Source organism: Canis lupus, chromosome 20 (genome assembly GCF_003254725.2).
Source record: "Canis lupus dingo isolate Sandy chromosome 20, ASM325472v2, whole genome shotgun sequence".
Classification (NCBI taxonomy): Eukaryota; Metazoa; Chordata; class Mammalia; order Carnivora; family Canidae; genus Canis; species Canis lupus.
The window spans coordinates 22,141,023-22,166,377 of record NC_064262.1 but is presented as its reverse complement, the minus strand read 5'-3'; the positions used below and the strand labels follow the sequence as shown (position 1 = coordinate 22,166,377).

The 25,355-nt window shown below is 37.4% G+C and overlaps 1 protein-coding gene across 28 annotated transcripts in view; it reads left to right on the top strand.

The window, feature by feature from the left end:
- Positions 1 to 25,355, top strand: part of MITF (melanocyte inducing transcription factor) — a 218,481-nt gene that overhangs the window by 108,039 nt on the left and 85,087 nt on the right. For 12 of the 28 annotated variants that reach the window (XM_035702633.2, XM_035702631.2, XM_035702634.2 and 9 more), the window contains exon 2: positions 21,036 to 21,285. In XM_035702633.2, coding sequence (XP_035558526.1) covers positions 21,036 to 21,285 — 250 coding nt within the window. Of the gene's footprint in view, positions 1 to 8,952; positions 8,971 to 9,134; positions 9,220 to 21,035; positions 21,286 to 25,355 lie in introns of those variants that run through there. The other 16 variants (XM_049098428.1, XM_049098434.1, XM_049098430.1 and 13 more) reach the window with 4 other exon arrangements.

Below are 25,355 nucleotides of genomic sequence, written 5' to 3'. Positions count from 1 at the left end.
TACTATCCACATAAATATACACTTTGATTATAGGCAAGACTCCCTAGGGTGTAAATTAGGTACAGAACGCTAATATGTATTGCGTTTATTATGATTGATTGGATTTAATCAACAGACAGGAAGGATTTATGTGCAAATATTATTTTTCTCATTTTAAATCCTGTTTGCTCAGCATAACCGAAACAGGATGTCATTAGAGTAAGCGTCAGTACTGAGATGCTTTAGAAGTTTAGGAAATTTGACTAGTGGCACAAATTTAACATAAGGTGATCTATTGAACACAAGTTCTATTTGTTATAGTTTTGCTTATTTAAATGTATGATTTCCTGCTTGACTTATGGGTATATTTATATAGTAAAAATACAAGTTAAAAATATAATTGATATACTGAGTCAGAGGGGAGGGTTCCCTGGGCTACAATTTTTGCCTGTTAGCAAAGACAACCATTGAAAAGGCATGGTTGTCCACTATCAAAAGTTATAGATCATCAACATCTTAGTTTTTGGTTATTCATTAGGAATATATTATTCACAGATATCTCTGCTGGACCTTTCCTGAGCTTATGAATATATACAATCTGTATAACCTCTTTACACATCAATTTTCAAAAGCATCTTCGCTGTTGCCTCTAAATGATAACTTTTATTTGCCATAACTTGTTTTTTGAGGCTCTCCAGGCTGACTTCTCATTCCCTATAGTGTTCTGAAATTGAATCTCTGTTCCTTGCAGAATGTTAGTTGAGTTGTGATTGTTTTAAGGCACTGTGTTAAGTATTTTTATACCTTACCTCATTTCATCATCACATTAATCTATCAGGTCAATACTCATGTCCCCACTTTACAGATGCAGATTTTGAGACTCAGAAATTTTAATGACGTGCCCTAGGTAAAACTATGAGATCAACACTGTGTGTGTGTGTGTGTGTGTGTGTGTGTGTGTGTGTGGTCTATCTTGCACCACCATGCTGTGTTGTCTCCAATTGAAAAATTGTTCTATTTGTATCCATAGGAGGGACATAGCAACTATTCATTCATTTATAAGATAGTGACCTCTCAGAGTTTTGCTGCCCACAGATAGATAGAAATCACTTTTCTGGGTCCTTACCACATCTTGTACAAATTGGAATTTTCATATTTCACTCTGTTGACTTCCGTATCACCTTCCACCATAGCATGATTGTCCACAAGAAACAGTCTATCTATCTCTACCGTCAGCTCAGTTTTTGGGAATACAAGTATTACATTTACATGAATAGATTAGAAAGTTTAGGTGACAAAATATCGATCCCTTTTCGTCCCCTTTTCTTCCTTCTCTCTGGACCATACAAGATTTAGGTGATTCTTTGAGTTGTTGATATCCTGATACACTCTTTCAGAGACTGAAGCTTGGGAAGGATGGATTCACCTTCCTTAGCAGCTCAGGTGGTCTGTGGAGGCCATTTCTAATAGCCGAATATTATGTTGCTGTAAAATATTTTAATATCTTCACTCTTGCTTTGAAGAAGAAAGAGGCTGAAGTCTTTAGATGATGGTGACAGTGGTACAGGCTCCTGCTTCAGTCCTCAGCGCCCTTAGGAGGATGACAAAGACATCCTGTGTGCTTATTTGCTCTTTAATTACTTTTTAAAAATGACATAATAAAAGAGAAGTCCATATTTTTCTTCTTAAATAAGTTAGGAGTTAACCACTAAAGTTGAGAGGAAAATACCATGGTTTTAAATTCCTGAAATGGAAGATTCTTTTTATCGTGAAGTCACATTGAGAGTAACTTTGGGCCCCCACAATGGCGACAGCCTTATCTTTTCCTGTTTATTTACCTAGATAAAGGAAAGTAAATTGCAGTATTACTAAATTTCTCATTTGAAGAAATGCCAGTCAAAGTGGCACAATCTCATTAGTGTTTGCTTCCCGAGCTTCATGTTGTCTCACGAACTTGGCCTATATTCTAGATTTTGGTCTGCTTATTGCAAAATACTCCAGATAACAAAGAAACAGCCTCTGAAGCTCCTTTAATTCAGAAACAAGTATTTCTTTTCAAGTGAACCCTAAGAGAGGGAATATCAGAAAGCTCAAGATAGGGAATTAATCTGTTGTATTGATTATTATATTAAATGAAAGGCCAAACTATTACTTCATGTATTTCTCCCTTCATTAATTGCCTAAAAATTGACTTCAGACAACATTTGAGATGCCTCTTTGTTGATTGTAATTTTATTCTCAGGACAGCTTTTCTAAACAGCCTTAACAAACATTAATTTTTCTCTCTGGATGTTTGCATAGGCATCTAAACAGTTCTTTAATAATGTCAGAGTGAGCTTAAATCAAGTTTACCTGGGGTCATCTTGGTCTCGCCTTTTTCTTTTCAACCTTAAAAGGCTTCTTTGTGTATCAGGTACAATGAGCAGTCTTTCAGAAGATGCTGTACCATCATTTTTACAGGGAGATCTGTTCTTGTAGTAGAAGAAAATAGAAACAGGATGAAAGAGATAATCATGATTGAATGGTACCGAAGGGTTATTCCACAGATAGATAGTCATTAAAAATTGCCTTCAGTCAGACTGTGAGGGTTTGGAATTAGAACTGCTGAACCACATTCTTGTAGCTTTGTATCCAAGTACTTATTCATGAAGATCAGCTATGTCCAGTAACTAAAAGCTTCCAGAGTAGATGACCATGCTTCCCATTGGCCTGTTGACCCTTCCTTCCTAGTTAATGAAATGCTTTCAGGTTGTACTTTGGAGGGCCGTTCTTACTGATCTTTTTTCATTTGTCGCTCACTCTTCCTTCCTTCCTTCCTACCTTCCTTCCTTCTTTCCATCCATCTAGCCATCCGGCCAGCCAGCAAATATTTTTTGAACATTTACTATATGCCAGACACTGAGAATAAAGTAAATACAAAGGACCCTGCCTTCATCAAGGATGAAAGACAATTAAATAAAATGATTGAAGGTTGGATTAAATACTGTGAAAGAAAGAAGCAAACTTTGGCTTGGAGAGCAAAAACCAGAATTGGGTGTTTTGCATTTAGGTAGGGAGGGCAGGGAAAATCTCTCTGAGGGGAAAAATGTCAGACTTGTAAAGCCCTCCTCTGAAAGATGAGGAGGAGCCAGCCATGGAGAGTCATTGGAAGGAAAGGGAGGAGGGCAGTGTCCTCAGTGCCTAATCTTAGGAGAGGCATGTGTATGGGAATTTGGGTTTCTTTGGGGGTAAGCCCCTAAAAATCAGAGCTCTTTGCTTCTTCACTTTTGTCTTGTACACAGCACTGGGTAGGCACCTCTCACCTGCTGGGCCACTCAATGTTTGTGTTGCAGGGCCTTTCAGTGCATCTGACTTTTCCCAGAACGGAGCATAATGATATATGGGGAGGAGAGGTGGTATATTTGTTACTTTTAAGAGTATTTTTTTGGGCAGCACCGGGTGGCTCAGTGGTTTAGCACTGCCTTCGGCCCAAGGTGTGACCCCGGAGACCTGGGATCGAGTCCCACGTCAGGCTCCCTGCGTGGAGCCTGCTTCTCCCACTCTGCCTGTGTCTCTGCCTGTCTCTCTCTGTCTCTCATTAATAAATAAATAAATTAAAACACCTTTTTTTAAAAAAAAGGTATTTTTTTTGAGTTTCATTATCACTTCACGGTACTCTTTAATTACATCATAGTAAGGCTATCATTGAACATTCAAAGCCTATCCATAGTAATTCCAAGTGAATGCTTTAAAGGATTAAACTCTACAAGTGAAGACTTTTTGATTCAATGACTAAAGGGTGCTTATCTTTTGGAGTATTTTCCTGCCTCTCTTAGATGATTTACATAGAGCATATTATATTTAATTGTATATATTATAATATATATTAGTGGTTCCTCAGGCTGACTTCATGTTAGAGTTTTATGAGAATCTTTAAAAAAAACACAGAATTCCAAACTATAGTCTTGGAGAGTCTCATTCAGTCATTTGTTTGGGGCAAGATCCTTGACATTAAGTGCTCCCAAGTTGACTTTAAGGGAGCAGGGTGGGGAGAAGAGTCCCTACGTGCTTCTGATAGGAAGACAGGCTTGGGAACTATTGGCTGGGATTTTAATGAAACACTTGAAGAGTGATTAAATGCTTCTTATTGGCTGTGGGAGGTACTTCATGCATCAGTGTGATGCTAAGCACAATTGTAAGTCCCCAACTGTGGGGAACTGTTGTAAGTCCAGTGAGCAGAAGTGTGTGTTTACTATAAAGAGCAAAGACTGTCAGAAGAAAAGGTAGAAGAAAATGGTATGCTTTGGAGGCATTAAAACATTTGATATCCAAATAAACTGAGAATTCTGACTTTGGTAATGTTCTACTTTTCTTCAGCCGAGTTTTGGACAGGATAACAAGTAAAACCTCTTATCTCTTCTCTCACCATTCAACATAGTGATTGAATTTTTCCTTCTAAAAAGATTCCAAGGCCCAAATTTAGCATCCAAAGAAAAAGTTGGCTGTCACTTGGATGGTTGATAGTTTTAAGTTCCATTTTAGTTAAGGTTATCTTTGGAAAGGTCAGTAAGAATTCTGATGATTCTAGTTGATTTGCTGGAATTTGGGGCAAGGAGTAGTAATTAAGATTTGAAATCCATTGGAATACAGGTAATATTTTTAATCCATATTCAGTGTTTTCTTTTTTTAAATATTTCTTTTCCTCCACTTGCATTTGAAAGTTTGTGTTTAAATTTAGGGTTTGTGTATATATATAGATATATAGATATAGATGTGTGTGTATGTGTGTGTGTGTATATATGCATATGCATATGTGTATGCACTTGGGATACTCTTCTGGATAATATAGACATACACAAGAGAGTTACTTTCATGTTATAGATTAATTAATTTTAAAAATATTTGTTGAACATCAGCTACCTACAGTTTATTCCACTGGGCTCTAGGGACACAGTGGTGAACCAAGCAGACATAGTTCCTGCTGCTCCGGCATTTGTTGAATAATTGGGTGACTGTTTGAGGACTGCTATTTTATTTTGTTTTTAAATTTTTAGTCAAAGTATAATTGACATACAATATTATATTAGTTTCAGATGTACAACATAGTGAATCGACAAATACGCTACAGAATGCTCATCATGAAAGTATAGCTACTGTTTGTCACCACACAAAGTTATTACAATATTATTGACATATTCTCTGTGCTGCACTTTCTGTACCCATGTCTTATTTATTTTATAATAGAAAGTTTAATTCCCTTCATCGGTTTTGCCTATTCTCCTACCTATCCACCATCTGGCAACCACCAGCTTGTTTTCCTGTATTTATTGGTCTTTCTTTGTGTTAGTTTGTTTTTTAGATCCCACATATAAGTGAAATTATGTTCTATTTGTCTTCCACTGACTTATTTCATTTAGCATAATACCCTCTAGGTCCATCTATATTGTCACAAGTGGCAAGATTTCATTATTTTTTATGTCTGAGTAATATTCCTATCTATCTATCTGTCTACCTACCTACCACATCTTTATCCGTTCATCTTTCATTGGGCAGGTAGGATTTCTTATTTTGGCTATTGTAAATAATGCTATGATAAACATAGGAATACATATATCTTCTTAAGTTAGTGTTTTTGTTTCCTTGGGTAGATACCCAGAAGTAGAATTACTGGATCATATGGTTGTTCTGTTTTTAATTATTTGAGGAACCTTTGTACTGTTTTCCACAGTGGCTGTTCCAATTTACGTTCCTACCAACAGTGCATAGGGTCCTCTTTTTTTTTTTTTTTTTCCCACATCCTTGCCAATACTTGTCATTTCTTGTCTTTTATAACTAAGCATTCTGACAGGTGGAGGGGATATCTCAGTGTGGTTTTGGTTTGCATTTCCCTGATGATTAGTGATACTGAGCATCTTTTTAGGTGTCTGTTGGCTTCTGTATGTCTTCTTTGGAAAAATGTTTATTTGGGTCCTCTGCCCATTTTTTAATCAGATATTTATTTGTTTTTTATTTATTCATTTATTTTTGGTGTTCAGCAGACCAGTGTTTTAAGGAAACACTGTATTAGTATTAAGGAAACACATGTAATATTTCATGTATTTTGTAGATAGTGGTATATATGCACATTTAATTCAAGTTTTACTCCATTGGCTGGTGGGCATTTCATTGTTGTGGCCAAACAGATTTTCCAAGAACACTGGTATAACATAGATTTTTCCAAAGTATCAAGAATAGTTGAACACATGCTTCTTAAAAGTAATTTTATTTAAATACTTGTAAATAGTCAATGGACAGCCTTCTTGGGGTGGTGGATTGTCTGGGATGAAAGGTCAGGCGATGTCATTGGCTGAACATGCCAGGGGAACATTTAGCACCACTCTGTGTCCCTGCTGGAATGGCTGGAATTGATACCATTGGTTTCATGGTCAACATTTGAGAGCCCACGGAGGATACAGATTTTCCCTGTGTGTAAGCATGTAATAAATCAGGGTTTCAGTTCTAAAACTTCACTGATACCTTGTAACTTAATGCAATTTCAGATAGTGCCCAAAGTGAGAGAGAATCCAGCTCAGTCTTTTAAAAGATAATTCCTTAAACGTCCTGATATGGTAATTTCCTATCCTCTCTATTTTCCTTCATCTTTTGTCTATCCCTCCCTCCCTCCACTCTGTCCTATTTCCCTTGGTTCTCTGGATCAGTCAGTGTGAGTCAAGGATAACAGCCCTAACAACAGTCATAACCATAAGAGCGAGTTTTTATTGTTATTGGGTTTTTTTTTTAAAGATTTATTTATTTATTCATGAGAGACACAGAGAAAGAGGCAGAGACATTGGCAGAGGGAGAAGAAGGCTCCCTGCAGGGAACCTGATGTGGGACTCGATCTCGGATCCCGGGATCATGCCCTGAGCCGAAAGCAGACGCTCAACTGCTGAGCCACCCAGGTGTCCCTAAGAGCTGTTTTTTTTTTTTTTTTAATTGAGAGCTTACTGTATGCCTAGACTATGCCAAACACATCACCATATTATGTCTTTCAGTTAAAACAGTAACATATGGGATAGACACCATTTCCCTTTCTCGGGTGAAGGATCTGGAGCATAGAAGTTTGGTAAATATGCACAAAGTCACAGATTTATTAAGTGGTGGAATTTCAGCCTGGAAAGTTGACACCAGAACCTGTGTTCTTTATTTTTGTGCCATTTTGTGTCAGAGACAGAAGAGAGGTCGGGTAAGTTAGTGAGGGGAATTGTGTAGCATCTTAGTCATCTCTTTACCCCCCTGCCCAGTACAATATCTGGTGTGTAGGAAGTGCTCAATAACTATAGTTAATGAATACAATTATTGTATTTGGGACCTGTATTCCCTACCTCCCCCTCCTAGTCTTTCTGTTTATTGGTCTTTAGTTTTGCCAGTACTCTGTTCACTTTCCTGTACTTCTCTCAGTACAGTGCTCAGTGCTCCCTACCCCCTATAAACAATTGTTACCTCCTATAGAGACTATTGCAGTAGCCAATCTTGGCCCTCTTTTAGCTGATCTCAATATAGCAGCTGGAAGGAACTTTCTAAAAATTCAAATCTGAGCCCTTTGCTCTCCCGTATATAGCCTCTCAATGGTTTCCTTTAACCTTGTATCAAAATCGCCTCCTTTTACCTGGCCTTCCAGATCCTGTGTGGTCTGGCCCTGGACACTGCTTGGTCTCATAGATACCACGCTTTTCCCTCCCTCTCTGCCCTCCAGGGATAGTGGATCATTCTAATTCCTGCCTCGGGATTCTTGCATGTATATATTGTTACCACTGCCCAGAAGACTCCCCTTTCCTGTCCACCTTTGCCTCAACTGGTGCCCCCATCCCTCAGATCTCAGTGCAGAGGTCCCTGCCTGAGAGCAGTCTGTTCTGACCCTTACATTTTAAGCTTTTCTAGCTCCCTGTAGCAGTTATTACTTGTATCATTATCTGTTTGCATGATTATTTAATACGTGTGTCCCATTAGTCCATAAACTCTAAGTTACCAATGCCTGGGACATAGTAGGTGTCCCCTAAGTATTTATTAAACAAAAGACCGAATGAATGAACAAATGTGCAGACAACAGAAAAAAAAAAACAAAAAAAACCAAAATAGCTTGCCTGAGGGTTCTGGCTGGAGATTTCCTATTATTAAAGGGAAGTTAAGACAAAGGTAATTTCATTACTTTATGGAATTCGAGTTTGATTATGGCTTGTCAAGATTACATTGTTTTCCAATCATTTACTTTGGAGATAAAATTAGGCACAGAGAGGTGAAGTAACTTGCCCCCGGGCACACAGCTAGCTTACGTCACATGCCTTTGTTCTGACCTTTGAATGATGTGTAGAGAGAAACATACATATTTTCATTACTCTGCAGGACGTCTTTGGTGTGCTGAGTCTGTAGGAGCTCCATCAATATTTGATGATATTGATGTTGTCATGTTGGAATTTAAAAGTGTTGTTGGAGAACATGTGTTGTTATTTTTTTTTCTTCTTGTACACCAGTGTGCCCAGAATTAATCGGGTGACAGTCTAAGAATGCCCAGATATATGGCCTAAAGATGTGTGTGTCCTGAGAGATGGTGCCCACAGTTAGAAGCGGCTTGCATTTGGCTCCCACCCGGACTGGGCAGGGACCACCCTCATATTCTTGGGGTCCAAAAGTGAGGAATGCTGTCTGTTCTCTAGCCTGCCAGCAGAAGAGCATGTCCAGTTATCAGCTGCAGTTCCAAAAAGGTCTGAGATCTCCCAAACTGAGGACACAAGCAATCCCACAGCCCTCCTGGATTCTGGGAATGTATTGTGTTAAAAATTCACCAGGATGTGAAATTCCCTCCCTTTCAAGTTCTCTGCTAAGGCGCAGCCTCTGAAAGCCTCCCAGGTACCTGCACTCTGAGCGCTAAGTGAGCATCCTGAGGTGCTTGCCTGGCCGCTGGGTGAATTGCTGGCCCGCCTGGGTTCCTGCATCGCCCCCTGTGCAGTGTGAGGCAGCATTTTTGTCCTGCAGGTACAGTAGGTACTGGATTAAACAGGTCTGCTGTTGCAGACAGACACCAGGCACCGTTCTAGCACGAGCTGTGTTTGGATTGGAGTTTCCAGGGCCTTATCAGGAGCCACCCCTAGTGACACAGCCAGTGCCAGAACTAACTTTGACTTTCACTCTTCGCCAAGGGCTTGCAGAACACCTTAAAGGAAAAAAGATGGAGGCGCTTAGAGTTCAGATGTTCATGCCCTGCTCCTTTGAAAGCTTGTATCTGTAAGTGAAGTTTTATTCTGGAAATAATCCCGGGACCACTTAACAGGAGCTTTTTTTCTTTTTTTTTTTTTTCCTTTTTTTTTTTTTTTTTTTTTTTTTTTAAGTGGGAGGCTAGAGAACGGGAAGGTTTTATTGGGAGTTAAAAATACTGGAACTGTTACTTTGTGACTGTGGCTTTAATCAGCTTCAGCTGTAGCCTCTAGTATGTGGCTATGACAAGGATAACAACTAATTTGTGGGGGGAATCAAAATGCTGGCCCATTAGCTTTGTTTTCTGGTTTAAAATTCAGTGTTGGTCTTAAATTAATAATGCCAAAAAAAAAAAAAATGACCGCTTGAAAAATCTGAGAACAGAGCTTGGTTTATGATTATGGGATAGATTGCAGCTTAGCTTTGTCATGAATAGAAAAGGATTTTCTTCAGGAAAACGAGTGTGCTTAGCAGTAATGTTTGTCAGAATTGTCCTAATGCAAACACTTTGGATTTTTTGCTTTCTCTCCCTCTCTCTTTTTTAACCTGAGGAATAGTAATAGTTACATTTATAAACATCTCATTTGCATGTCTGTATATTGATTTCTTTTTCTCTTTGAGACAAAAACAAAACATCTAAACATCAGAATCATCTGCCTGGCATATCAATGTAGAACAAGTTTGAAATGGGCAGTTTCAAAGAAATGCTGAAAAAGAGAAAGACTAGAGTAGGTGACAGCGCCCCCACACTCCCCTCACCCTTAACATTTACTTTCAGTGTTACGTGATAAGATTTGGAAACAATACTAAAAGCTGTGTCCCTCAGTGAATAGGCATTCAAGCAAATCAACTTATGCAAAAGCCACCTCTGGAGCTTAATAATTATTTACTGAACGTTCCTGGGTCATGAGAGAGGTTCTGATTAAGTCAGAAAAGCATTATGTTCAGCAGCTTGTGAAGGTGTGTTTAAAGATGGCAAGAATAATGGAAAAATACTAAATGTAGCAGAACTATTTTTAGAATTTGATTCTTAAAAAATAAATTCCCACAAATTGGAAGTGTGGTTGAAGTTCACAGTGTTCAGTAGGTACCTCTTTAGAAGTTCTCAGACAGGCTTTTAAAAGGATTTCTAATTTCTTGCACTCTTTTTGGTGTATTGAATTTGTTTCCATTGATACTGTTTTCATTCTGTAGGTCATTAAAACAGTTTAATGACTTATCTCTCTGAAATGATAGAGCATTTTATGAACAAAGTTTATGTATTTTAATTACGTATTCGAAATGTCATTGTACTTAGAAATGTTATAAATTTTTGCTTCGCAAATCAGATAATAGTTAAGGAGACGATGACTGCTCTGTGTGATTCATACCCAAGAATGTACTCTGTAACTTAATAATTTTTTAACAATAATTTTATGCAAATTAGTGGTTGGCATGCATGGCTAAAACATGCCATTCTGATGCAGCCTAAGGACAGTAATGATGTCACCCTTGAATTTACACCAAAATTAATTCCTAATTTGAACAACTTTTGCTTAATTTATTTTGAATTTCTTTTTCTGGTTAAAGAAAATACCATAGGAGCATGCTTCCCTTGTAAACTCTCAGAATGAAATTCTTAGCACACATCTTTGACAAAACTGTTCAGTGAGCTGTTGCCTATTAACTTCTTTGTGCTTGTTCTTTTAGGGAGGGCACACACTGTGAATTAATTGTTTCTTGTGTATTTTCCTCTAGGAAAGCAAAGGAAAATCATAACAGAAGGCAGCATTCTAAGAGTTTTGGGTTCCTAGAAAATAACCTGTCAGTTTTCACTAGTTTTAAGATATAAAGAAGATGCTCAGAGGATACCAAATCAAGAATTAAAACAGTATAATATAGTAAAACTTCTATTTATTGTTCCCATAGTGTGTCGGCCTCCTTTCTAAGTATCGTACCTGTATTAACACATTTAATTCTCATAATTGCTTTATGACAAAGGTACTTTCTTCTACCTCCCATTTTGCAGACGAGGAAATTGAGGTTTGGACAGGTGGAAAATCCTGCCCATATCATATAACTGAGAAATGGTAGAGCCAGATTTTCAACCATAGGTATTCTGACTCTGGGGCTTATGCTCTTTTCTGTTGTTATGTTCTATGGATTTTCATTTAAGATAATGAATTGATGTTTCTTCCTCTGCCTTCTTGAGTGGGTTTCTCCAATGCACGGATTTCTGAATTACTTCAGCTGTTATTCATTTGAGCTTTTGGAGGGACCACAGTTAGTTCAGTGCCACGAATGTATTTCCTTATATGCAGTTCACTGTTGATTATAATCATAAGGTAACTATGTGGAGCAAAAGATCTACTAAATACATACATTGATTATAAGATCTCTTCTGAATTGAGAAATCTTAAAATGTAGAGGGAAAGTTTGTGTTAGAATTAAATATATTAAGTCTCTGGAGGCCAGAGCTCTTTGGAAAAATATATTCTCTGTCACTGGATAATTCAAGCAAATGGTTTGATGAAAGGTCTTCCAACGCTAAGATTCTTTTTTTTTTTTTTTTTAAGATTTTATGTATTCATGAGAGAGACACACACAGAGAGAGAGAGAGAGGCAGGCAGAGACACAGGCAGAGGGAGAAGCAGGCTGCATGCAGGGAGCCTGATGTGGGACTTGATCCAGGGTCTCCAGGATCAGGACCTGGGCTGAAGGCGGCTCTAAACCACTGAGCCACCCAGGCTGCCCTCAACACTAAGATTCTAATATTACCGGATTTTAACAGAGGTGAGGTATTTGTTAGGATAGAGACACCAGATTTACTCATTGAACAGGTATTTATTTGATCCTACTGTGTGCCAAGTATTCTTCTGGATGCTGAGGAATCTATATGTGGATAAAACATTAAAAAAAATCCTGGCCTCATGGAGATCAGGTCCCAAAGGACAATGAACATTTCAGCTTCATTCTTAAGCCTGGGCCTCATCCTTGCAGTCCATGGTGGCTGCTGGACCTCCAACTGCCAAAGTCTAGGAGACATGATGGTAGAACTTAGACATGAAGGTAACCTAGCTCCTGGAAAGCTGGAAATGTGAGTGGCAGTGGACCAGCTATAGCGAGGAGAAAATAGGAAAATGAATATTGGATTGAGTTGTAGATTTTGGGCAAAACTTTATTTTTTTCAGAATGACTGATATTTTCTCAAATGTCACAAAAAAACAGCAATGGTCTCCCAGGGTACATCAAAAGCCTTAATCAAAACTGGAAAATGACTGATCTCTTTAAAAACAATATCCAATGTTCATGGTTTTTCAGGGCTTCAGGGATCATTTGATTCATTGATGCTCAATGTCATCCAAAGCTTGGCTCCTTTACTTTTCCTTCTTCTCCATCCTCTCTTTCTTCTTTCCATTTACATTACTGTTTCACCTTGTTGGGTTTTCTTTTCAGTTGGCCCAGAAAATCACAGACTTATATCCTACAATCTTTCCAAATCTTTGCTTAAGGCATAGGACTTACTCTTACTGGACCATCTTAGAGCACCAGCCCATTTGGTGGATATGCTAATTGGCTGATCCTGGGTTGTGTTTCTATATCTGGAGTTAGTGGCACATCCTAACTTCATGTGCTGAAAGTGACGAGCCTGGTCTTTCAAGGTGAAATCAGGATACTTTACCAAAGAAGTGAGGCAGGATGCTGGGCTGCTCCTCAAGCCATCATTTGTATTTTTATCTTCATTTCCACACGGCACTGCGAACTTTGCATCTCAGTAGCTATGTCCTAGATGTGCATCAAGAAAGTTCTTCCTTTTGTAGATGTAGTATCATGCCATGCCATATAAATTACTTGTGCCTTATAGGGGATGAGTTTTTCAGAGCATTTTAAAACATGGCAGCTAGGTGTGAATGGGATTCTATAGTTGGACAGAGTAAGCAAGAATTCCATAGTGTGGTCTAGTGGAAGGATGCTTGATATGAAAGAAAGCTCGAGTGTGGTGTACTTTAACTTTATTGGCTTTATAACCTTTCGATGGCCTGGCTCTCAGAGGCAATTTCCTGAAGGCAATTAAGTGTTAAGATTATGCCAGCCCATAGTGGCATCTGTGGAAAATGGAGAACCTTTGTGGTCACAAAATGAGGAAATAGCATCCTTGTATCATTCAGCTTCATCTTTTCATAAGAGCTGCCATTCTCTGTAGTTAGAGTGTGTAGAAGTGAGAAACTCTGGGAGTGGGGAAGATAACCAACTTAAAAAAAGTAAATCTGATGATGAAAATTGCCTGCAAGAACATTGGTCATATATTACAGAGGCCTTTTGAACATTTTTGGTCATCCTTCCTCATTAAAGAAATTTTTTTCAAGAAAACTCTCAACATATTTTTATTTTATTTATAAATTATAAACATGTTATAGTATTTATGTATTCTACACATTATTTTATATTATATTACATATTATAATTATATTACATTATATAACATGTACAATATTATACTAATATTTACATGTATTACCTTATACAACCAGTACAAAAATAGAAAATAAAAATGATGGATAAGATATATATAAAGAAATGTTCTAATCTTTTCTTCCTGAGCCCTAGAATATCATTTCTTGAACCCTCTTTTGAAGAATATTGATATACTGGGAGTCTAATCAATTACTGAGATTATTCTTACTGGTACCTGCTGGAGGTCCAGCTTAAAGAATGGATATTAGTCCTGAGTCAATGCAGAGTCTCACGTTTTTACCAATGAATTAGGTAAATTAGGTGTTGAAAAGTAAAGATTTCAGATTTTAACTTGTATGTGGTTAGTGGTGATTCTTTTGGAATGTTTTCCTCCTTTCATACAATGAAAGGTACAGAGCCTCAAAGTGCAGGAGTGCTGTCTGCTTAGGACACCGTGATCTCCCTTACATCTAGCAGATCCTGGCCTTTGGGAAGCATCCAAATATTTGGTGAAGGAAAGGAGAGGAGAAAGACAAGCTGTACTTTGCAGTCCTTTTTATTCTCTTTGTGCCAGAAACCTGTAGTATGTATAGTCTGAGCTGGTAATGTTACCAGAAAAATTTTGGCAGGTTTTCTTTCTTTTTTTTTTTTTTTCCTTGACCACTAAAACCCAGAGTCGATGATGACAGAACTCCAGAAGATCTCAGTTTTTGAAGCTGAACTATGAACTGTGGTACTCTCACATATACACGGGTTATAGCCTTAGATGTTTCAAAGTACAAGTAACGGTATCTTTTCTTACTGGTGATTGGTTCTACCATATATGGTGAAAAGATCATTCTTAGGCTTACAGAGTGATTACTTGAGAAGAAATGGGAAGGTTAAGATAATAGAAGGGCTGATGGTCCTGAAGTATTGAACACCCAGATTGTCATTTAAAAAAAAGATAAATCCATTGACCAACTTATGTCAGTGATCTGTGTACTTAGAGTCACTCACAGAAGATTCTTAAGAATTTCTTTTTGCTGATACAACTGATTCGAGGGGCAGTTTCTATAAATTCAGCCTTTTGGTTCCTTTTTCTTATGATAAAGTAGTTGTGTTGTAACCATAAACATCCACTGGCACTTTCTGGACAGATGTTTTTATTTGTTGGGTTTTATAGCCCATTTGGCAGGAGTGAGTAGTTCCCATTTCATTCCATTCCACATGTTGAAATCAATGTAATAAAGACTTCAGAGGTCTTGGCAGGCTTGCTGGAGGTGAGGAATGGAATGAATTTCCTCAAATGTGGAAGAAAGTGTTCTCATTTAAGAATCAGAGATGTGAGTTCCAGTCCCTATTAAACTCCTTAGGTATTTTACTCTTAGTTTCTGAACATGGTCAGGCATCAGAGTCAGCTGCAGAATTTTTGTAGACATATTGATTCCTGAGCCTCACCTTACCTGAAATTAGAATTCCCATTGATGGTGGCAGGAACAGAGTCCTCAGCTAATTTTGTGGCAGCTACTCTTACATTTGGAAACTCCTGCGCCTTAACCTATGACCTGGCTTTCTCACTTGTGTGCTTTCTTGTGTCTCCACTGTGTATTTGAAGCTTAGCCATTGTGCTTTCCTGGACACTATTATATTATACTCCAGTGCAGGCAAATGCTAGGCATCCAGCTCTCTCAACTTAATGATATTAATGAAGATTAATTTTCCCAGAAAAATGCTAAGATTTTTACCTTACAGCTCATGAGAACATCTCCCGCCACGCCTGCAAAACTTTGTTTTGTTTTCTGAATTAAATAGGGATTCCCTAAATCTCAAGAGACAGATCTGCTGTCGTCCCAACTTGTATACGGGCTTATACAAAATTGCTTCTTTGCATCAAAAAGGAAGTTGCAAGTTTATGATTTAGTATTTCTTCTACTCTTAATTTTTGAACTGTGCTCCACTTTACTGGACTATGTTCCAGTTGTGCTAATTTTGTTTACATCTATTGCAGATTTTAATCCTCATCACAATGTTGACAGGCAGATGTATCAAACAGTCTTTATAAATAAGGAAAACTGAAACTCAAAGAGATCAGCTAACTTGGCCACGGTCACAGGTTAGCCAGTGGCAGAGCTGGACTCTGCCTGAGAAATTGAAGAGAGGAAACACAGGGAAAAGTGTGTCATTTCCTTCGGCCTAGAGACATCCTTCAAATGACATCTGGTTTCTTGCCTTGGCTGACCATGATATGGAGACCAAACTGGACCATTAGGTCTATTAAAGAGATATTGACATCACTGTCAAAGATGAGGAATGGGGCAGCCTGTGTGGCTCAGAGGTTTAGCGCTGCCTTCAGCCCAGGGCATGATCCTGGAGACGCGGGATCGAGTCCCACATCGGGCTCCCTGCATGGAGCCTGCTTCTCCCTCTGCCTTTGTCTCTGCCTGTGTCTCTCTGTGTGTCTCTCATGAATAAATAAATAAAATCTGAAGAAAAAAAAAAAGAAAGATGAGGAGTGACTAGGCTGATGTCACTTAGATTTCATGTAGTTTCTGATGTTGAAGTGATTGATGAAAGCAACAGAATTGACTTTTTTTTTAAAGATTTTATTTATTTATTCATGAAAGACAGAGAGAGAGAGAGGCAGAGGGAGAAGCAGGCTCCATGCAGGGAGCCCGACGTGGGACTCGATCCCGGGCTCCAGGATCCCGCCCTGGGCCGAAGGCAGGCGCTAAACCGCTGAGCTACCCAGGGATCCCTGAATTGACTGAATTTAGGAATATATGAGCTACTTTGGAGCACATGTCCACATACTTGCACCATCATAGAGAAGAGGGAGGCTCTGAAGGTTAAAATACAAATTCATCTATGGAGGGGGGAATTCAGTCCCATGTGTGGCTGAGTGGTGTCCATCTAATAGCTGCTGTGTTGTGGACTTTAACATACATAATGTTTGTGCACTCAGTCACAGCAGTGCATTAGGGAGGTAGGGTTTGGAGAGGATCAGAGAAGTTGAATGGCTCATTAAAGATTAGGCTGCTCAGCAGTGACTGAGCTAGAACTTGAGTCCAGTTGATGGCCTTCTTCCATGTAATCACTGTGGAGAAATTTGCAGCTCTCAGGGAATTCATGTGTTGGGCTCCAGTACTTTGGGTCAATGCTAGTAATGGCATTTGCCTTTCCTTCATTTGGCTTTAAAAGGAGGATTTTTTACAGTGAGGGATACACCGTCCCATGTGGAACTATTTAAGGGTCAGATAATCTGGATAATTGACTTAATTTTAAGGCATCTCAGAAAAATGTTTGTGATCATGGCTTTAAACTCTGTGAGATTAGAAACCAGGTATCTCCAGCACCTGGCACAGAGAGAACACTCACTGAGTAGTTGTTGAATAAATGACCTTTACATAATCTGATTAAAAGGAATCAGACTCACAGAATTAGGATTACCTAATACAGATTGAGCTTCATGGGCCCCGATGAGTTCAGTTAGCTTTTAAAATTCGATTCATTTGGACAGCTCTCCTTGCTTATCTTTAGTGACGAAAGCATCAGGTCCTCATTTTAAAAACAAGTTTTTGTAGCCACGTGTAGTGTTCTCACATAAACCACGACTTTGAGTTTAAAACCTGATGCTCATTAGTCCTGCTAACATTTTGAAGGGTAGATATCTTTATTTTTGTCTGTAATTGCAGATTCAATTATTTCTAAGAGACAGGGGTCTTTAAAAAATGCAAAGTAAAGCTGAAGATCTGGGAGTCCTCTTTAACAATGTAGAAAGACCCCGCAGGGAGTGTGTGCAGTGAAGTGACTGCGGTCTTCCTTTTGCATTTTTTTTTTTGAGACGATTTATTAAAATAATTTTATTTAGCTGAGCTCTGCTACGTTTTCTTTATTGGAGTTTCAATTTATTTATATGGGTATACTGTATAAATATGCATATTTTTTCTGATGGGAAATGCTTTAAATGGTATCGTTGTGAACTTAAAGTCTGAAGACTTAGTGTGGTTGATAACCGGTAATTTTAATTTAAGATGTCTCAAGAATGCTTTACTGTTAATTGAAAGGATTTTTCCCCCCAGTATCACAGCCAATGGCTTGTCTTGAGCAGCTAATTAGTGCGATTATTCCACAGCTGCATTTGCTACAGCACAAAGGTTTGCTCCTGTTTTTATCAAAAGGATCAGTCTCTCTGGGAATGTTTTAACCTGACAGGCTTTGAATAGTAAGACCGTTTATTTATTTATTTATTTATTTTTTAAGGGCTACTCCCCTCCCCTTCCTTTCTTGGTTAAAGAAGCTACATTTGAGTTTTGCACACATACTCAAAAGTGGGAAAATACATTTGCTTTTTATGCTCTTTTAGTTGAGACTTATCTGGTGACTAGATTATTTTGAGTAACGTCTAGGTGTTCCTACTGTGTGGATGAGTAAAAGATATTAAAATAATAAGCAAGGTGTTCACATTGTTCAATCTGTGTGCATCTGTAGGAAACTGTAAAGGACAGAGGGTTTAAGTCTTCCAGAATGCTGAAGACATCCACGAGAACCAATGCACTGGATGCCATCAGCACTTGCCCGTCCTACTGTCAAAATACAGTGTGTGATGGACCTTGTGTCTTTCTTTCCAGGCGAAGGATGACTTTGATTACTTAAGTCATTCCTTCATGTTCCCAAATTAGTTCACGTTCTTCATGTTCTTAAATTAGTGATACAGATTCTGCCATTGAAAAAAAAATATTTTGGCTTTATTATAATTTAATTTAGAGAGGGAAAACTAGAAAGAGAAAGAAAGAAAGAAAGAAAGAAAGAAAGAAAGAAAGAAAGAAAGAAAGAAAGAAAGAAAAAGAAAGAAAACAAACTAAGCTATAATTCCACTTTCCATCTGATGGCTAGGATCAGTCCCTGCTAGGCATATATGTATTTGTGTACACATCTTACTTATTTTAAATTAAAACATAAATACACTTTTGATTCCTACTTTTTATTCTTATTATGTACTTTTCTCACTTTGCTCTGTATTGTGCAGTTTTTTAAAGTAGTATGTTATAAAATTCATGTATTATAATTTACATTTTTAGTATCTGTTGTATACTTAAATCTTTTGATTTGCTTATTTTTCCCCCAGCTTTATTGAGGCATAATTGACAAAAACCATATATATTTAAGGAGCACAGTGTGATGATTTGATATACATATGCATTGTAAAATAATTACAGTCAAGCTAATTAGCACACCATCAATTACTTGCTATCTTTTCTTTTTTCTTTTTTTCTTTTTTTTGCCATGAGAACACTTAAGATCTACTCTCATAGCAAATTTCAAGGGTACGATACAGTATTATTACTATATTTATATAGTCACCATGATGAACAGTAGATCCAAGAACCTGATCTCATAACTAAAAGTTTGTACCTTTTGATCAGTATCTCCCCTAATATTTTACTTAGTCATTCTCATAATAGGGGGAAAATGTAGGTGGTTTGGAATATTTTGCAATTTGTAAATAGCTTTGTAATGCCAGGTTTTCCACATTTTGAATTATGTTCTTAGGAAAACAGTCCATTGATGAAATTTCTGAGTCAAGTTGTCTGAGAATATTACAGCATTTTGATAATATTGTTTGTCTTATGCTTTTCTTAATATATGTGTCTCTTAAAAGTTTGTGATAGTATATGCCAGCAATATCTCAGACTAACATTGTCAGTAAACTCTTTCCGGTGGTGAACATTGTTTTTTAACTGGGTCATACCCCCAAATACTTTTTGTTGAAGCTGGCTTTTCTAGGAATGCTATATTGTGTAGATTTTATTCCAACCATAAATGTATTTCTTCAGCATTTTGAATGGCTGCATAGTATTACATGAAAATTGTGATACATTGTGATAGCACAATGACCTGAATTCACTTCCTGCAGTGAGTAGTGAGTTTACTGCTGGCGTGATTTTTATCATGTAGTTTTCTGGAACTGTGTGAGGAAGAAACACAAACATCTCCTCATCTGTTAGTGTGTTTTGTTACCTGCCGAGTTTAAAGGTTCCTCTCTTTAAGGAGTTCATAAGGACAGCCAATGGCTTAAAGGCTTTATTTTGCCTTTTGTTGGAAAGTAAAGACAATATTGGGGTTTATACTCAAGGAAGGAAGCTAAAGCTGCACATATTTCCCTTGATGAGTGATTTCCTCGGGAGTGAATATTTTCTCAAATGTTACTTTTTTTTCTGTTTCTAGGTACTAAGGTTTTGCAATTGTTTGGCCTAAGCAGAGATTTTTTTTTTTTTTAAGAAAACCATATTGTTGGAAATAACGAAAAATTGCGGCTAATAATAACAGCAACGACAAACCTTTGTTGAGGCAGTACTATATGTCACTTGTACTAGGCAATTTATGTGCATTATTTTATGTATTATTTAATCTTCACAAAATCCAGAAGAGGTAGGGCCATAAAATATAAGTAAATGTAACAAGTTTTTAAACCCGCTCTCTTTGATAAATGAGTAAGTGTGTAAAAAACTATTATTATCCTTCTTTTCTGGATAAGGTAACTAAGGCAGACGGAGGTTTAATAACTTGTTGATGCTGTAGAGCTGGCAAGATAAGCAGTTGCAACCCATATTTAGGAAAATTAGGAAGTCTTTTCTTCCTAACTTAGGACTAGTGTTTAAGCTTTTTCTGTAATTTTGGATAGAGCAAGCACCAAAACCATTAGAAGTAGGCCGCATGGGGAACTCGCAGACACATGTAGGAGAGAGCTTGCCAAGATGAATAAGGAGAAAAGACGGTACAAAGAAAACCAGACAGAGAATTGCGTTGTCAAACCAGCTCGTCCTGTGCCCCCTTTCTCGAAGTGTGAAGTTGAGCCCAGTGTTCACGTTCTGGTCAAAATGTTTCTTTCATTAGTGGTTTTTACTTCCCATATCCTCACAGAATTTCCTCATGATAAAGTTCACCTTTCCTTTAAATGATTTCAAGTTAGTAAACATCGTAGACCTCTTCAAGGAATTTAGATAACGTGTAGGAGTAGTTATTTGGTTAGATTCAGTTATGAAAAAGCAAATCAAGCAATTTATTTTTAAATGTGGAAATCTGGGTGCCATTAAGACGCACTGCTTCTTGGCACTTCATATGGCGGCGCTATATTTGGTGGTGATGAGTAGTATGTGGTATAAAATGTTAAAAAAAAATTAAGCCTCATGATAAAAATGCCTAGATGCAATCAAGCTGACTTATTTTAATTCAACTCCTAATGACTTAAATCCTGTCACCTCTTGGTTTTCAATTACGTGGCATACCATTCTGCAACTTGATTATCTTTGCACAGGATCATTTCATAGTTTGGTACAATTTAGGATATCCTCCGAAATGCAAACGAAAGGTCTCATTAGGAAACTAAATGTTGTGCCTTTTTTTTTTTTTTTTTTTTGGTTTTCCCACAGCAGTTCCGAGGAGCATCCTGGGGCCTCCAAGCCTCCGATAAGCTCCTCCAGTATGACATCACGCATCTTGCTACGCCAGCAACTCATGCGTGAGCAAATGCAGGAGCAGGAGCGCAGGGAGCAGCAGCAGAAGCTGCAGGCGGCCCAGTTCATGCAACAGAGAGTGCCTGTGAGCCAGACCCCAGCCATAAACGTCAGCGTGCCCACCACCCTTCCCTCTGCCACCCAGGTGCCGATGGAAGTCCTCAAGGTACGTGTCACTCTTGTCCGTTGGGCCAAGCCCTCTTCCAGACCAACATTTTCCATTTCCTAGGTATTTTGTTTACTGGAATGTGTTTTTGGTCAGGTTAACCCATCTGAATCGTATTGGTCTTGTCGATGCCAACTCTACTAAGGCTACATGACTTTGCATGTCCGAAGAAGGGTGCAAAGTAACTGCGAATTTAGTAGTAGCCCTCACTAAATGGAGGAAGAGTGTTGATGCTCCATGAGAAATAGCAGGTGCGAATAGGTGTCTGTTGTAATGATATCTTTCAATTTATTTTCTTTGGGAAAGTTTCAAAATGTACAAGTTACCTGAAATGAATCTCTTCTAGTAACTTCATGTATTTTTTCCCTCCAAACATTCCATGGCGATCCTTTAAATTTCTTCTTTATTTAGTAAGTAATCTTGGCTCTGGAATCTGACTGTTTTAGAAAGTCTCTTCTGGGATAAAACTGTAGGAGAGCTTTCTTCACTTTAATAACCAGAATGCATAATCCTTTAACTGAAGTGGTCTGTTTGGGGGCTCTTTGATTTCTTGTTAGAGTAGAAACTGCAGGAGCTTGTTAGCATCATTCTATCAGGGACATATAGCTTCCTAATTACTGGGGAAAACTGTAACAAGTCTAAGAATAGAATCCCATCTCACACATGTGTCCTCCACATCACACTGGGATGTACTCCTTGTTTAAAGATAAACATTCCAACTCTTAAATATGACTGATGCAAGGAAAGCTAAAAGGAAACTAAGGGGACTTTTTTTTACTTAAAAGAACATTTTTTTAACCCATTCACCTAATTGATTCATTCGGAAGAGTCCCAAGTGTTACTGTTCATTAAACAATGTGAACTTTACACACTGGTGATTCATTGTTGGTCTCTGCATTCATTCGTGTGCTCAGAAAAAAACATCTCCCACTATTTAAAGTTGACAATTAAAGTAAATAGAGAGATGATGTGTTATAACTGGAAGCAATGTATGATTCTTACCAGGAACTAGGAAAGATTCTTGAAAAACAAATTTAAAGTAAATTGCATAGACTTTTAAAATGTAGTTATGAAAGAATGAAGCTCTTCGCTGAAAAAAAAAAAAAAAAGCAGAAATTTTGTGAGGCAAAAAAGATCCAAACAGGTTAGCATAAAATATTACTCTGATGTGATTGAAGTTCTGGGTATTGCTACAATTAACGGATATTTTGTTCCCCTGCCCCCCACCCTAATAAAACCGTAAAAGCATTTTGGGAAGAGATGCTGCATTAAATCTTTCTGTTCTGCTTAGGTGAAAATTGACAATCATTAAGTTTTTATAAATTTAGGATTTACATGGTCTAGTGTTCACAGGAATCACAGTTGTTTTGTCTATGCCTTTTAAAGTTAGATGAATTTAAAATTATATGAATTAAATTATAATGTGGAGAAATTTGTCTATTTTATTCACCTTAATAGTCTACTTTTTAAATCTGAAGGATATATTGTAGAAGAGATGACATGGATTTGTGTAGTAGTGATTTGTGTCCAATTCAAAGGTAATGTTTCATATTGTGTTAAAGTATATTAATTGCAATCAGTGTTTCTTTAAGGCAGTTACAGGTGATGGTGCGGAAATCACCCATGCAGATGCATTGAAATACCATCTCTGTATCATCTTAAAAATGAGTGTCATTCCTAAATGCTTTTATTACTTAAAATGTTATTTTGAAAATGCTTAGAATGAAAATCTGTACCATGTGGTTTGAATAATATACCCATTTTTCTTCATATGTTGCTGTGTCCTGGTAGCAGTGGCTTGAGCTACAATCTTCAATTTAGGGATCACAGAAAAATGTCCAAAATTAAAGCACAAATAAATTATTAGAAGTAGGAGTCCCAATCTAACTAAAAATGAGCAATTGGTATATCTATATTTCAAGCTGAATATAGTTTATCTTTATTTAACTTGTGCATTTTTATACTTCAGCATATAAAGTAGAAAAGTGTGTCATACAAAAAAGAAAGTTTAGTTGGCATAGCAATGCAGATGGGTTTGATAGATGTTTTAGATTGTAGTACCCTTTGATAAAAGACTAAATAAAAATATGTAATTTTCTCTCAAATGACATTCTAAGAAATTGAAATAATATTTTTGAGGACCATAGCATGTAGGGGATGGTGTTAGATAATTAAGGACTTTGTACTTGACAATAGTTTACATATTTTCAAAACTTTTTTATATAAAAATATTATTATGAAATATTTATTGTAGAAAGGTGAGAGAAATATGGTCTTGTTTTCTTTTCTCTTTTATGTTTTTAAATTATAAGCATAATTTTGTAAACTTAAATGGCTAATATATTAAAAACAGTTAATTTGCTTAATCTTGGACCATTTTTCTACAAATATACATTTTCAAGGAATGAGTAATTAGTGGGTATAGTAATTGACTACGTTATGATACAAATTCTGTTGAATAAATATTTTTTCATAATGTAGCCTGAGTAAATTCCTCATTTCATTTTTGACGATTTAAATTGCTAAACCGACATACCTGCTTCTCAGTGAAGGTAGATGTATACAGTCAGATGTAGTAGCATTTGCTAGAGAATCCTGTTTAAATCTCCCCATTTCTACTGGTTTTTGAGAACTTGATAGATCACATACACAAACTCGTTACCAACATTTTACTATCAGTGGGTTGAATGATTTTGAAAAGCTAGCTTCATGTTTTCAGGTTAATTCCTTTTCTTGGCAGAGTTAGGCTTAAAAAATGGAACTTAAAAAGCATGTTTAAAAATTGTTGACAGCTTCCTGTAAACTTAAGGCCAGTCTTTGGAATTCAGAGTAGGGGGTGGAAATTTGCATTACTACTTATTCCTCACATTTTCACCATTTAGTGTGTAAATTGCGAAGCTTTGTGGGATTAGCTTCTTGTTTCTATATTTAATTACTTTGTAGCTTTCTTCTTATTATTGATTTTCATGTTGGGTGATATGGACTGATTAGTCTTACTGTTGTATTAGGTATATTGCCCGGATTTCTTAAAAACAACCTGACTCAATTGGGTATTATAATTTAAGGATGCTTCTTTATCATAAATTAACCAGCACTTAGTGTATGTAATGCATTATTCATCATAGTGAACACACCTTGTATTTCAAATTATCAATTAACAAGAAAGTTAAGTCAAGAACCAATAATGGAAGCAGTCAGTGTCTTCTACAGGTGGGTTTCGTTGACATGAAGTCATGCAAATCATAGCTTTGCAGTTTGATCTAGCTTCTTTCAAACAAAAGCAGAGAAACCAGGAGTGGGCCCTGCGGATACATGTCAGGTCCCATAGCTAAAGAAGCATCACAGTCCCAAGCACTGTGTTACCTTCCGCACACTCACCAGGCTTGTGTCTCGCGGTCTCATCTGTAATGCTGGCTGATTGGAGGAGCACCTGGTTGCTCTGATCTTGAACTGGCAGGTTCATCAGAATTTCTCCCTTCGTTCCCTCCCACAACATGGGCTCTGACTGCTCTTAACTTGAAAACATTAGTTTATACTTTGAAGACATTTCTCTGTTCAGAATTTTGTAGGGAATTGCCAAGGCTTTCCCTTCCCTCCTTCATCCCCTTCTTTTCTTCACCTTGGAATTAAAAGAATTAAAGACAAAGTGTTCTCTCTGGACTGGATGGTACATTGAAATTTTGAGTTCTGCTTTGGGGGAAAGGTTTTATGAATTTAAAAGGAAAAAGGATATTTTTGTAACTTTAGGCTATTTTAAGTAGTTTGCAAGACTATTTTAATTTTTTTTCCTTTTTATCTTGGATAATCCAAGAAATTGGGCAGATTGCCACAAAATTTGAAATGGTGCTTGCTGGTGTATGAAGTCTACAAACACTTTGCCAGGGCCCACTATGTTGTAAACTCAATTTACTTGATTGTGTAATAATACGGGATTCCCATTCAGATAGTTACTCTGGTGAGTTAAGATAGAAGTCCTGCTTCCTTGTCACCTTGTTCTACACTCAGTATTCCATGAGATTTCATTAGTTAGGGAAAGGTGAATGACTGAATTGCTGGCCTTTGTCCATAAC